This window comes from Marmota monax, unplaced genomic scaffold (genome assembly GCF_021218885.2).
Source record: "Marmota monax isolate L192 unplaced genomic scaffold, Marmota_monax_Labrador192_F-V1.1 WCK01_AAM20220418_F8-fsc00144, whole genome shotgun sequence".
Classification (NCBI taxonomy): Eukaryota; Metazoa; Chordata; class Mammalia; order Rodentia; family Sciuridae; genus Marmota; species Marmota monax.
This window is the reverse complement of record NW_026694618.1, coordinates 4,058,666-4,073,604: the sequence shown is the minus strand read 5'-3', so window position 1 is coordinate 4,073,604 and position 14,939 is coordinate 4,058,666. Positions and strand designations below refer to the sequence as shown.

The window sequence follows — 14,939 nt, the reverse complement described above, 5'->3', positions numbered from 1 at the left end:
TGTGTAAGATCATAACAATGGAACCAGCAATAATTTACAGAGTTCAAATTTCAATTGGAAATGTTTTATAAGTTGGTTTATTTCATCTAATGAGCAAATCTTAAAGGCCTGTACATGCAAAATTATATTATACAAATGCGCACATTTATGTGCTTATGCATGCAAAACTGTATTGTATCAACATAAACATACTACGGAAAGTGATCAATCTAACATTAATATCAAGATTTATCACATTACTTACAACCAGTAATAAATCATCATTTAAGTACAGACTTCAAATTGGTGGGATTTCTAACAAACAAGTATATCATGATAAAATTACAGGATGTCATGTGCTTGAATGGGGGTTAATACTCATTAGAATTCTGATAATCAGAGTTCTTAAGAAAGCATATTTCTTCACACGGGACAAAGGAAATAGAAAGCATGTCCATTATGAATGGAACTTCAGTGTGGGGTTTCAAATTCTATCTTTTCCTAACAAGGCAAAATGTTTTTATTAAGAAAGCACTTCTTTATAAGGTAACAACCACATAAATCTCCACTTAGTAATCATTTAAAATAGCTGACATGAACATTTAGTATGGAAAAGGAGGTGGTGGTGGTGGTGGGGATGGGGAATGGGGTGGGGTAGATTAACACAGTGCCAGAGTGGAAAAGCCTTGTCTGAAGGCCCTGTCTCCAGAATGAAACATTGGGAAGAGGGAAATTGAATGGTTCCTGAACACCTGCCCTGAGTAAATTGTGAAAACAATGAAAGTCTTTTGCCCAAGTTGGCAAAAGGAAAGCTACCATTGGAAGTGGACCCCAAATCTGAGTTATCATAAGAACCATCTAGAATTTGTACCAGTTAGATTCTAAGACCTCATTACCTAGAGATGGTAAAATACAGGCCTAAAAGAAACCTACAATCTTTATTTTCAGTAACTATCCCTTTTGATTCTGATGCTCCATGAACCACCACCGTGATGCTTAGGAACCCACTATTGAACGGTGCCTGTGATGTCAGGACAACAGCTGGATACCCTCTGGGATGATACAGATGGCAGGGTTCTGCCTGCCACATGTGCCATCATAGCCTCACACATGAACACTGGATGAACAAGCAAATCTAAGGTCTAGAGTTTCTGCTTTGCCCACTATTCCAACAAACAATAAATGCATGCACCATTTTTTCCCCTTAGATAAGAAAAAAGATCAGCGTTTGACATAACTTAAAATAAAAAGTGAAATTAACACAAGATCACAAGCTGATTTTTCCTTTTTTCTTTAACAGGTTAATATAGTCAGGTTTCCATATACATGAGTTCCATATCCATGGATTTGACCACTCCCAAACGGAAAAGATTTGGGGAAATTTACATTTGTACTGCACATGCAAACATTTTTCTCATGTTATTCCCCAAACAATACAGTGTAACTACCATTTACGTAACATTCACATTGAATTGAGTATTATAAGTAATCTGGAGATGATTTAAAGTATCAAAATCATATGCATTGGTTATAAGCAAAGACTATGCCATTTTATAGAAGCAACTTGAGCATTTGCAAATTTTGGTATTCATGAGAGGGTCCTGGAAGGAATCCCCAATGGATACAGAGACACAACTGTGCATTTCTCTAGGATATTCCATATAATCCAGCAAACAAATTAACCTACCCACTAAAACTAGCCAACTAGTTTCTAAGTTTGGTAATTTATACAATCACATTAAGAAAATGTTGGGTTTTTTTTTTAACATTTTTTTTATTTGTAGATGGACACAACATCTTTATTTTATTTATTCATTTGTATGTGGTGCTAAGGATCAAACCCAGTGCCTCATGCGTGCTAGGCAAGTGCTCTACCACTGAGCCACAACCCCAGCCCCAATGTTGGAGTTTTAAGAAGAAAAAGAACATAATTTATAAGTGTTCTTCATAATCTCATATTTACTAAGCTTAAACCAGGTTGAAAAATATGTCATTAGGGCAAGTTACAACTTACAGCTACTAGACATTCTTCTACAAAAGGTGTCAAGACGTGGGGCCGGATAGTGACCATGATGTCACGGAAGTCAATGGCTGTGACTCTTCCAGTTTTGGCATTATCCCGTTGCACAAAGGCTTGTTTTGCATGCTCCAACTGTATTTCCTATAAATAGAGAAGGTGCAATTCTTAAGTTTTGCTTCTTATTTACTACAAATGACTGCTCATTTTCAAATCTGGCTGAAGAAATAAAGATTATATCTTGATTTAACAGGCCCCCACTGGCTTGTTTAACAGTGCCCCCAAGCCACTACCTTCTTTAAGAGAGAGAACTTTGCTCAGATCAGTGAATATGTCCTCAGAATATAAACTCCACCTTAAATCTCCTATACAAAGAAACCAAATCACTTCCATCCTCCGCTAGAGTCTGAGACACAAGAAAATGAAAACTGGAATGAAGTTTGGTAGGTTCCAAGATCTGGCAAGACCCAGCTTAGGTGATGCACAGGAAAGGAAAAACCCATATTAGGACATTAACCTCTCTCATAAGAAGAAAAGTGTGTAACTGCATCTGGCACTCAAACGTGGACTCTAGCAGCAAACTGAAAAGAGTAGGTCTCTTCTGGAATATGCTATTTCTCTAATACAGGACTACTGACATTTTGGGCAAGTAAGGACTGCAAGGCTGTCCTGCACCTTCCCTGCCATCTTTCTACTAGATCCTCCCAAGGTTATGACAATTAAAAGAGACTCCAGACAGTGCCATATGTCCTGGTTGAGGACTACCAGATAGTGATCAGAATGACAAGCTAGATGGTATGCAGGTCAGGTATATCTGTGGCAGTATCTCAGGACATATATTTAATTTATATGATCTAAAGTCAGGAGGTCTAATCACAGCTTTCTATTGCTATTCCCAGGGAATAAGTGTATACACAAAATAAAACTTAGCTTCCCATCCACACTCAGTGTGCACCACACGACAGACGCATCCCTCCTGCAGAGAGCATTTTGCCATTTTCCTCAGGACACTCTGCCTACTTCCCAGATGGGCCCTTAGAAAGAAAGCTAATCTCTACAAAATTAAAAAGCACCACTGAAGTGGCTCTCAAGGACTTCCAAGTATTTACATGAAATAAGGTTTTATTAAGTGATATTACAGAATTGTTTTTAACTTGGGTGAGATAATGACTTGTGCAAAAATTAATTGCCTCCTGAATTAGTGCAAACTAAAAGAGAGATGGCATGTGTCTGATACTGCTTGAAAATATCAACTTCCTTTCTTTGCCCCAGATAGCTGGGGAGACGAAAGAAGATTGACAAAATACTGATAAAGACTGAAGCTGGACGATGAGTACTGGGAGGGTCCTCAGAACCTTTCACTCTACTCTTCTGAAGTTGGTGTATATTTAAAAGAATTTAAAGAGAATCAGAGTTCCTATTCTATTTAAAACCTTTTTTCAGATATGGCATCTGCCAGTTCTGAGCCAGCCTGTCCCTGCTGAAACTCTTTTCTAGGACTTGAATACTTCCCTTCCTTAAATGGGAGGTATTAGTCCTTTATCCTCAGGTCTTTTCACTCTGCTTTCCTGGGCAGTGTGCTGGCTACCATGTCCTCAGGGCTTCTTATAAGCCAAGGTGTGATTTCCACATCCAAATCTCCCATTCCCATCTGCTGGACCAAACTTTCTAATTGCTTGTAGAATATACCCCATGAGTATCTCCTGAAGGCCATAAAATTACTAACCATCACTAAATCCACTACTACATGCCCCCTGCCCAGCAGTCAAACCTAGTCCCTCTTCTATGTTCAAAGCCTAATTATTGGCATGTTGGTTTTCTGGTCATCTCACCTAGAAAGCTATCATTTTCAATTCTTCAAGCTTCTTTTAAGAATAAATCAGTTACCAAATAATGTCCCATGGACATTGTTTTTAAATATTTATTTTTTAGTTGTAGTTGGACACAATACCTTTATTTTACTTATTTGTTTTTATGTGGTGCTAAGGATTGAACCCAGGGCCTCGCACACGTTAGGCGAGTTCTCTATCATTAGGCGAGTGTTCTATCGCTGAGCCACAACCCCAGCACCCCCATGGACATTTAAAAGTTCATTCAAATTCATCTTTTCCTTATGGTGCTAATGGTTCAAGGCCTCCTCAGATCTTGCCTAAATTACTACCATGGCCCAAAATGTCAGTCTGGGGTTTCTCTCTGACCTCTGTGGTCCACCTGGCATGGCATCCAAAGTTGCCTTTTGTAATCACAGATCTGACCCCCACCTCCCTCCATAGAAAGCTGATGGTCTTTGATCACAGAGACCCTCTCCACATCAGGGCACTCAAGACCTATAGGAGATACTCTCAGTTGCTTCTCCTGCTACCCCATGCCCAGCTTTGCCAGACCCTCCACATATCTGGTAAATATTAGTAGAGACCTCCTAAATGAAAATCGGCCACCTGAGTTCCTGTGACACCCCTCACCCCCTCCTGAGCTTCAATTATAAGACCTGTCTTACCACATCTTATACTAGAATCTGTATAAGATGTGGTAAGACAGGTCTTATAATTGAAGCTCAATTCTGTCTTTCCTTTGGCCTGGGAAAAGATTCTGTGTCCTCTTTATGTTTATCCTACTTATGCTTCTGGGCAGGATAAGTTAGGCATAGAGTCACATGGTAGGCATGATCATCAGTGATAGAAGTCTATAAAACCAACCAGATGAACAAATCACCATCTATTGAACAAAACGGGGTTCTCTGTATGAGTGACTCTGATTTAAGAGGAAGGAAGGAACCAACTGTTAAACACCCTGTAGTGATAAAATGACCACAGTATGTATTCAATTGAAAGTAAATGAACACAGTCTCCTTCGAATTGTGAGACCCACTGCTAAAGCTATCATAAGCCGAGATTACTTTCAACAATAGGAGGAGGTATGTTCAGTTATTTATCATTTGCCCTAGTTTATAACTCTGTCTAAGGGATCCTCAGAACATCATACCAAAAACAGCACGGCATTCCTTCGTTACCCTGTCACCCCAGGAAGCAGGAAGCCTGAACACTAAGACCAGACTGCTGGAACGCCAGATGGAAAAAGGAATGCCAAAGCAGGGAGCAGTCACATGAAAGGGCAGAGCCCGTGACTGTGAAGGGTACAATGTCACTACCCATTTCTGTGCCTTCACTTCCTTGACTGAACATTTACTAGCAGGGATTCTATGATCATGTGATAAAAAAGCTCTTTCACCCGGATGATAAACGACCTGAGAATCCATTTCCAACAGCTTTTAAAAGCTGGTGACATTAGAATTGCATGCAGAACAAGAAACTAGATCCATGTCATTCTCTCAACAGTTAGTTGGCTCAGTAGATTACTAAAGACATGAGTCTTGCTATCTTCTGTGGCTTGCTGTCTACAAAGTGGCTGCTGCTTCCTCTGGGTGAAGAAATAAAACTATTTTCTCTACCAATGCAACCTCCACAATGACCAGGTGTGTATCAGAAACCATTCTAAAGCACTTTATAAAAATTAACTCATTTCATGCTCACAGCAGCCCTGTGTGGCAGGTAGGTCATTCCTCCATTCACTGAGGAAACTCAGGTCTCAGGGACAGACCGGAACAGCAAGGCTGACTCAGCCCCAGGCACTTCACTCCACTAACAGCACTCCCACTACTCTACCACACTGCCTGGAGGGCCTGGAGAATGAGACTGTCAGAAATTTGATGAAAAATGCATTTGATACTTGAGAATCTGAAAAGCTTTGGAAAGAGAAAAAATTAAACTTACTTTTAAGTTACCCTAGATTTTGCTGTTGCCTGCTTTCATTGGAAAACAATAATATTCCTGAAGGCTTCCTATTAAGGAAAGGCCTGTGCATCCAGAGTGCCAGGATAGTTTTACCAACAGTCACAAAGAACATGGAGAGGGAACCAAATCTAAAAGTCCTTCTCTGGTTCTTCTTCTTCTTCTTCTTCTTTTTTTTTTTCTTTTTCTCAGCCCAAAGAGACCGAGGAGAGAAAAACCAAGAGAGAGGCCTGTGGGAGCTAACACATCAGTTCCTCTATAAACATTTAAATCAAGAATGAGTCATCTTTGAAATAAATGACCAGACTTCTTCTCCAGTGACTTAAAATTAGAGTTCTCTGGGCACCTCCATAGCTATTTATGGAAAATTTAACACTCAGGCAGGGTCATCAAGAGACCAAAGGCTTCTAGACGTTTACCCAGAAGGTACACAGTCCAAGAGCTTTTAGTTGTACAAAATACAACATATGTAAATAATATTCATTTTCTAAGCAAAGGGGACCATAATGGACAAACAACTCTTATGTACAGGGGAGGGAAGAACTATAGAGAAGAAATTATCAGATTCAAATATTTAAAGGTTAAAAAATTATCAGGTTAAAAAAAGAGATATTAGATTGTTTCTTTGTATTTCTTTAAAAAGAAGTCAATGTGAAGAACATATTGGGTCAGGTTTTGAAACAAACACTGAAGTCCTTAACCTATAAAACTATTGTGCAGTGAAATGGGCTACCTTGCAAAGTAGCAGGTTCCGTGTCACTGGGATCTATGGGCTAAGGGATACAAGTCATGGATTTCAATTTATCTTTTTGTAGGGAAGAGTGGGGGGTTCCAGGGATTAAACTCAGGGGCACTCGACCACCTAACCACATCCTAGCCCTATTTTGTATTTTATTTAGAGGCAGGGTCTCACTGATTTATTTAGCACCTTGCTTTTGCTGAGGTGGGCTTTCAACTCGTGATCCTTCTGCCTCGGCCTCCCCAAGCTGCTGGGATTACAGACTCGACCACCACGTTAGGCAAGGATCTTACTTTAGCTTGATAGGACCATGGAAGTACTTTATCCTAACAGTGCTGTGACATTTGGAACAGGAATGCCACAGCAGTTATAACTCTCCTACTGGAAAGCACACAGTGGTCATGTTTGCACCTCAGGTCCCAGGTCTGCCTTCGATGGCACACCAATGCCTGTTATGTGATCTACAGGTCATTTGTGACAGCCATTTAATAAGTGGAAGCTCAGAGGGCTGGGGATGTACTTCAGTGATAGAGGACTTGCCCATCATGCGCAAGGCCCTGGGTTGGATTCCAAGTACCACACACACACACATTGATTTTAGTTGAAGTTAAAGGCTTAAAAACTTTATAATCCTCTTCATTATGGAAGAGTAGCTCTGTAAGTCGTTCTGAACTAGCCACAGGAACAGAAAGAAGAACACAAGATAGGGTAGGGCATAATAATAATAGCTGAATGCATTAACACTTATTGCAGGCCAGATGCTATGCCAAGAATGTCAAAGATAGCACTTTACTTAAGCCTTGCAATACCTCTGTGAAGTAACAATCATTATCTTCACTTTATAGGGAGATACCTGATGTTCAGGAAAGATAAGAAAGTGACCCAAAGTCACACAGCTTAGAAATAGCTGAGTTGAGATCCATACCAAAAAAAAAAAAAAAAAAGTCTGATTTTAAAACTAAGATTCTTAACTGCTGACTTAGGCTGCCTTGGGCAAAATCTTAACTGAGGAGATCATAGGTAGGTTTAGATATATAACAGGAAAAGAGAGTTAAAGAAAAGTTTTAATGACAACTTGAATGCTATGAAAACAGCCAGACATATCTCGAAGAATTCTCATCTTGGATGATGGGGGAGGTAGAAGAATCTTCTACTACTACTACTACTACTACTACTACTACTACACACACACACACACACAAATATTTAAGGAGAAAGACATGAGGTGGTTGACCACAATTAGAAACTTGCACTGAAATATGTTTAAGTTATAAACAAAAGTTAAGCTACCTACAAAAGACAGCTTGATGTTCAGGTAGAAGTAAATCTGGAAAATTCAGATGATGGGATTGTAGCGCGGAAGTGAAAGGCTGGACTTGACCAAGTGCTGACTGCATGCTACACTTCCTGGATTGTGGTTTTCCTACTTGAGCCACCTTAAGGTGGGTCCTCCAACGCTTTCATGCTATAGATGAAAAAATGAGGTGAAGAAAGAGAGGGTCACTCGAGGCTACGGATAAAACTGGATATGCAGCCAGGCAATCTGGCTCTGAAGTCACAATCTTAACCTACATCCAGACTACTTTTTCATATTAGAGGGAGGCCCAGCAAACACCAGAAGAAAACAAGAAGTTGTAGAGAGAGAGAAGATCATCTTACAGTACATACAAAGGGCAGGCACCAAAAATCCAACAGGTACATGAGCGAGGGAGTTCAGAAAGTGATGTCAAGGGCCTGAGAGTACACAGAAAACCCAGAGCCCCAGGAAGATAGCAACCTCTGTAGGAGCTCTCAATGGTGGCAAGCAAGGGGTACCTGCTAACTGTGGCATGTACAGGCCTTCCCGCAGGAAGAGAAAAACACCTCCCATCACTAAGGCCAGAGGTCCCAGAGCTCTACAGCTCCCTCTCAGGCAGTTCTGCTCAAGCATGCAAAAGGAGGCCCAATTTTTCTGTAATATTTGCTAGTGAACTGTTTTCTCTTCCCTCTATTCTAGTGCATGGTGATTAATGGAATAGGCTTTTATTGTAGCGGTTTTGAACTACTTCAACATACCCATTCAGATTCCTGTAGGGGGGAAAAAAAGTTAAACTCTTCAAAATTGCTAGTGGTACAGAAATAAACAGATATAGGGGTTATACTGCTTTCGGTCTAACTTTCATGCTTCTAATATTTCCAGGCCTGCTATTTCCTTAATAATCTCCAATTTTCAAGTGGGTATATTTCTAATGCAAAAAAATTCTTTCCCCCTCTATTCAGACATGCAAGTTTGTGCTTTATCCTCAGAATATTTTATCAGAAAGAAAGAAAGAAAAAAAAGTGAGAGAGAACCTCAAAACAAGCAGCAGTTCCAGAGGATTTATATTATAAAACAAAGAACATTTTCTTTTAAAATTCTGGAATATTTACACTTTTTTTGTTCTGGAATTTTAAAAAATCTAAAATTTTAATAAAATCAGGGAGTTAAGGAAGCATTCAGACTTCCTTTTGGGGTGGAATAATTGTTGTAGAATAATTCTGGGCAAAATGCAGGTAAATTGCCTATCAGAACAAAGAACAAAAAAGTATAATGATGTGTGAAAATATTGTATCACATTTAGTACTATTTAAACAAATTCTATATCAAGTTTTATTACCTGTGTATTATTTAATATTTAAGTATCTACTTTGTTTTCATAATTCTACACTAATTTGGAGAACAGTTTAATTAAGATGGAATCTGGCAATGAAATACATAGAAGTTGAGTAGTTTCCGTTCTTAGCATTTTCTCCATGTTTAGTCATGCAGATTTTCATAGTTCAGCTTAAAATTTCACCCATAATTCATTTGGAGGGGCCTTTAATTAATATTCATCAGAAGCAACATCACCCATGGCTCTGCATACACAGCAACACCTTGGCAGAAACCAAGTACAGAGCTTTTCCACCTCAATTTTCTTGCTCTTCTGATTTAACGTTAAACTTCACAGTGGGTAATGGCTGGGGAGATGTTGTGTAGAGTGCTCATTTTTAGCACGATGTTACTGTAAAAGCCTGCACAACAGGCTGCTCAACAAAACAGCAAGGTGACAAAACACCACGGACACAACAACACAATGAATCCTGATTTCCTTTGCCCAGAGTACAGAAAGTGTGCAGCGTAAACAGGACATATTCTGCATCTAATTGTACAGGTGTCCAGTGAACACAGCTCTGGTCATCCTTGGCCAAACTAGCAATGGTTTCCATTTGGACACAAAACAGTATTTAATCTGCTGGAAGAACTGGGGATAAATAACATTAGCTGCCTTTTTTCATCATTTCCTTTTAGAACACCAAGTTATATATGTATGCATTTCTGCAGTATTGGGGATTGAACCCAGGGGTGCTCCACTACTGAGCTACATCTCCAACCTCCTCCTCTCACTTACTTTTTTTTTTAAACTGAGACAGTGTCTTGCTAAGTTGCTGAGGCTGGTGTCAGATTTGCAATCCTTGTTTTGGTCTCCTGATACTGTATCTCCTCAGCCATAGCACTGGCTGTGATATGGTATTTATTAAACAGGAATGACTTATATTACATACCTGTCTTAAAATCAATATAAAAGGTACTCACAAGTTGAAAATGCAAATAGAGTGTGATTTCTGGCTATTAAGGTTTTTTTTTTTTTTTTTTTTTTATTAAAGACCTTTGGTTTAGATATATTCACAAATACAGATAAGGAGTTGGAGTACAAAAGGGAAATACAAATGGCTCTGGTTACTCAATATGAAAAAAAGACTTGCTAATTGTCCAATAACTATAATAATAAACAATAACTAATTGTCCAATAACTGTAATAACAATAACTAATAATAAACAGTGTAATAAACGGTGTAATAATAAACAGTGGCGGCTTCAGCAAGTCAACAATTGATTCTTTTGATAACACCTGAAATCCCCTATTAATACCAAAGCTTAAGAATTTTGATGCTGCCACGTTGAAGGTATGCTGTCTTTTATTTGGTGGTGGCAGAAAGCAATTTCTTTTTTAACATATGTAACCTGTTGTGTTGAAATTTTTGCCTTATACCAGGATGCCATCACAAATAAGGTAGCAAACTCTATAAAGCCCAAAACAGAGCTGACTAGCAGTAGTTAAGTCTCTGACTTCTAGAGTAATAGGTGGCAACCACCAGCAACTGAATGCAACAGATTCCCAGTGGTCTGCTCTCTAGGGTTCAGAACCTGAATAACTAAATGGTCCATTTCACATTGACTTGGACTATCTGGGCTGACTTGGTCAATCTGATTTAACAAAAAGAACCAAAAATGTTCAGCTGCATGAGTAAGCTTTGACATCCAACTGGGTTACAAAAGGGGGCTTGTGTGATCTGGGGACAAGGATCCTTACCAATAAGAATGATTAGTCTAGAAAACCAGACACATCTCTGATCCCTATGTTCTGCTCTCATTTCTTTCAACTAAAGTTCATCACTCTAGTTCTCATCATGTTCTTCCAACAAAATGAAGACTTGAATACAATTATGGTACCTGTGTGATGTGGACCCTCTGCTGGGTCAGTTGACTTCATTCTTATGTTCTATGTGATGCAAAGATGTTAAAGAAGATTTTTAGACCTATCTTTCCTCAAATCAATTATCCTATCTCTTGGTTAATGGAATGTCAGCCTCAGAATCTATTTGCCAATCCAGAGACTGCTGATTTCTTGATCTTGCCTCTACCTATAATGATGGGTGGAAAGACCCTGGATATGGAAAATTTTCCTGGCTCCAAAAATATGGGGAATAATCTTTCCAAAAAACCAGAAATTACATTAGAAGCATTCGTAGAAAACATCATCGTAATTCTCAGGAACAGAGGAAAGCCCAAATGCCAACATGCATGTGTGAGACTATTATGTGTGAAGCACTGCTCCGCAACCCTACGGTAAAACCACCTCTTCTCCCTGTGCTCCCCTTCTTAATAAAGCCTCACCATCCTTCCACTTGCCCAAGCCTAAAACTCAGGAGTCAACGTTGAGTTCTGCCAAAGCCTTGACTATCTCCTTCATATTCAATCACCAAGCCTTGTAAGGACTATCCCTTTAACTTTTCTTGACTTTTCTTCACTTTGGCCCATCACTATTACCATCCAACTTAGGCCATGGTTGTTTCACTCCAAGATTAGAAAGTGACCAGCTGGTCTCCATCTCTTCAATCATGTCCTTCTCCTCTTGATTACACATACAATAGACAGAGCGATTCTTCTGTAGTACAAATCTGATCATGTCTGCCACGAGAAGCTTTATCAGACTTAAAAATGAAGACTTAGGGTCAAGTTCTATGTTCTTAAACATCCAGAGTTGAGAAGTCTAGACCAATATGGTTCATAGACTTATCTGCGGCATTGCAATTCAGGATGTTTAGTGGAAGGGCAGTTTCTTAGCCCAACCCAGAAATACTGATTCAGAGTCTTGGAGGCAAAAAGGACCAGGATTCTGCATTTTAAAATGAGCATCTCAGATCATTTTTACACTAAATTTGAAAACACTGCTAGAGATTTAGGAAAATTCATTTTCGATTCCACCTGTCTGATCTGGAACAAATTCAGAAAACTTCTCAAAGCTTCTGAGTGCTCCTCTTTCATGGAGAAACAACAGCAAGTGCCTTACTTAATACCTAAGGTGACTGTAAGGACAAATACAAGCAACAGTGAAAGCACTCTTTAAGCTGGAAAATGCTGCATGAGAGGTAGCCGATAGCAATGTTTTTCTAGTTAATAGTAATATTGGATTTGGCAGCAATCCTAGACTTTTCAAACCTGAGGTTGGAGCCATGGGAAATTCCCTATGTGTAGATTATTTTTAAATTTTAATAATTATATGTGAAATATAGATGCAATTATAAAACAGTATCAGAAAATAATTGAAAACAACAGTAACATGCACTCCACTAAGGTTCATATCTGGTGACTAAAGGTTGGGGTCAGGAATGCTCGATGTCCAGCAATGCATGGCCGCAGAGCACCCCTACTCAGAGGTAAGGCTCCTTCTAGGAACACATCCTTGGCCCTGGGGAAAATGCACTACAGTGGTAACATCATGGTTTTGAATCCCTCAAATGTCTTTGATTTCACTGAAGAAGCTAAGCTCTACAGCAGCTGCTCTTTCTGTTTTGGGATACTCCTTTGGGAACTTACTGCTATGGGTCATTTCCCCAGAAAATTATCTATAAATGCAAAATTTTACCCTAGAGTCTATTTAATATTCTTTTGCATATAATAGGGGATAATGATAATTACGTCTTGGGGCATTGGAGGATGCTATTATCAGAAAAACAATATTTAAAACACTTTGTAAATTATAAGGATCATACAGATATTAGTCACCATTATTATTCTTTTGAAAAAGTGTCTTAGTACTGACTCTAAAGAATAATTTGGCAGAACAGTTTAAAGGATCTTTCATTCTGTGCCCCAAGTATCCTATGATACCTACTCAATAAAAAAAAATGGGCAAAGGAATAGACACTTCTCCCAAGAAGACATGAAAGCACTTGGAAAGATGTTCAACATTATTTTTAGAGAAGTGTGAATCAAAAGCACACGTGAGGTCATTGTAAGAGTTTCTGAAATCAAAAGTCAGTTTTCTCATCTGTAAAATGGGGCAGTTAACTAAATGACTTCATGCACATACCTGGCTCTGTAGGTTCATACTTCAGATGGCTGCTGTATACCCACATTTTGAATGTTATTAGGCTTTATATTACAAACCCTTAAGAGTTTTGCTACAAAAGAACAAACTCTCAGGGTCTACATTCTACACCTGCTTGAATTTCTCTTTTTATACTCTCAGGTGAACATAAATAGGAACAATTTCCAGGTTTGTACATTAAAATTGTCTCAAGAATTGTTGCCTCTGCACAGCTCAGTTCTTCATACAAAGGCCTCTTGACAAACCCTGCATACTCAACAAACACTGCTGAAGTGAATACTTTGCCTGATAGGAGTAATTATTATAGCACAAAAGCGACTTCCAAATAGGGATAGAGTTTGTGGTCAATAACATTTATGAACTGGAATTCCACCAGGTATAGAATAGGAAAAATTTTCCAAGTTGTTTTCTAAAAATCTTAGAATATTAAAATTCACTTTTATACTAGCAACCATAAAATTAGAAATTTGTTCTAGGAGCTCAGAGTACAGGTACATGGAGAGGTTTACAAAATATTTTAAAATACACATACATAGGGCTTGGGATGTAGCTCAGTGGTGGCTTACCTAGAGTGTGTGGGACCCTGAATTCAGTCCCCAGCACCACAAGTAACAAGAAGAACAACAAAATAGGGGCTGGGGTTATGGCTCAGTGGTAGAGCACTCACCTTGCACGTGCAAGGCCCTGGGTTCAGCACCACATAAAAATAAATAAAATAAAAAGTTATAAAAAAATTTTTAAAAAACCAACAACAAAATATCTAAAAACTGTATGCTTATATAACTATATTTACATTCATACGCATTATCATCCACAAATTAAAGAAATGGGATTTTAAAAAACATCAGCAGACAGTACAATAATATAAATGAAGGAGTAACAGAAATGTGGCCCCATTCCCTTCTCAAATTCTTCCACACTAATGAGGAACAGGACTGCAGGAAGGAGGCTTTGTGTCCCTGCTACTTGATTCAGCACTATTAATTAGAGGCACAATAGAAATAAGGCAAGATGAGCTCAAAGAATTAACACATTGATCTGCTCATTAAATGAATTTCATATACAAAGTACAGAAAAAGATACTGGCTCACCATTTAAGCAAGGTCCCTGCCTGTCATTACCTTAATGGGTGGGGACCTGACCTAGACCATACAAAGATGAGCACATGAACCAAATAAGATTCTCATAGTCACATGGTAGTTGGTAACAAACTTGGATTTGTTTATAGTAAAACATTTATTAAATGAAGAAAAAATTGGAACTTGCGAAAAATGGCACTGCCCACCAATGACACATGTGTACATACATGAGTATGGGTACCACATACTGGCTGAAACCAACTTGATCTACTACTTTCTAGGGACCTCAGTGGAATAGAGCAGTGTTGTCTCTATATTGTACTCAGGCTTCCAGAAACCACAAGCACCTCTCATCAGTTCCTCTTCCTCATCAGTGACAGGTAGCAGCATGCATGGTGGCAGCTCTTTCACCTCTTAAACAGCCAAGCATCTGTTTTTACAATCTTGGCACCAACCAGGGAGCTGGTGCCTATGCTTCTGAGCCCTGCCCTAGAGCAGACAGACGGTGCATGCCTGATGAAGTGCAAGCCTGAAACACCAGATAAAATTCACTTATTTCTTTCAGACTCTATCCATATCCAGAAAAAAGAGCCTCAAGGAAGCAAAAAGGAATTTGAAGAGGAGGTCAGAAGCTCAACCTGCATTCAGAAATGAGTTCACAGG

At 39.0% G+C, this 14,939-nt stretch overlaps 1 protein-coding gene across 4 annotated transcripts in view; it reads right to left on the bottom strand.

Annotated features, from left to right (window-relative positions):
• Slc25a13 (solute carrier family 25 member 13) overlaps positions 1–14,939 on the bottom strand; it is a 180,326-nt gene that overhangs the window by 69,210 nt on the left and 96,177 nt on the right. For all 4 annotated transcript variants that reach the window (XM_046422568.2, XM_046422566.2, XM_046422567.1 and 1 more), the window contains one exon: positions 1,994–2,140. In XM_046422568.2, the coding sequence (XP_046278524.1) occupies positions 1,994–2,140 (147 nt within the window). The remainder of the gene's footprint in view (positions 1–1,993; positions 2,141–14,939) is intronic.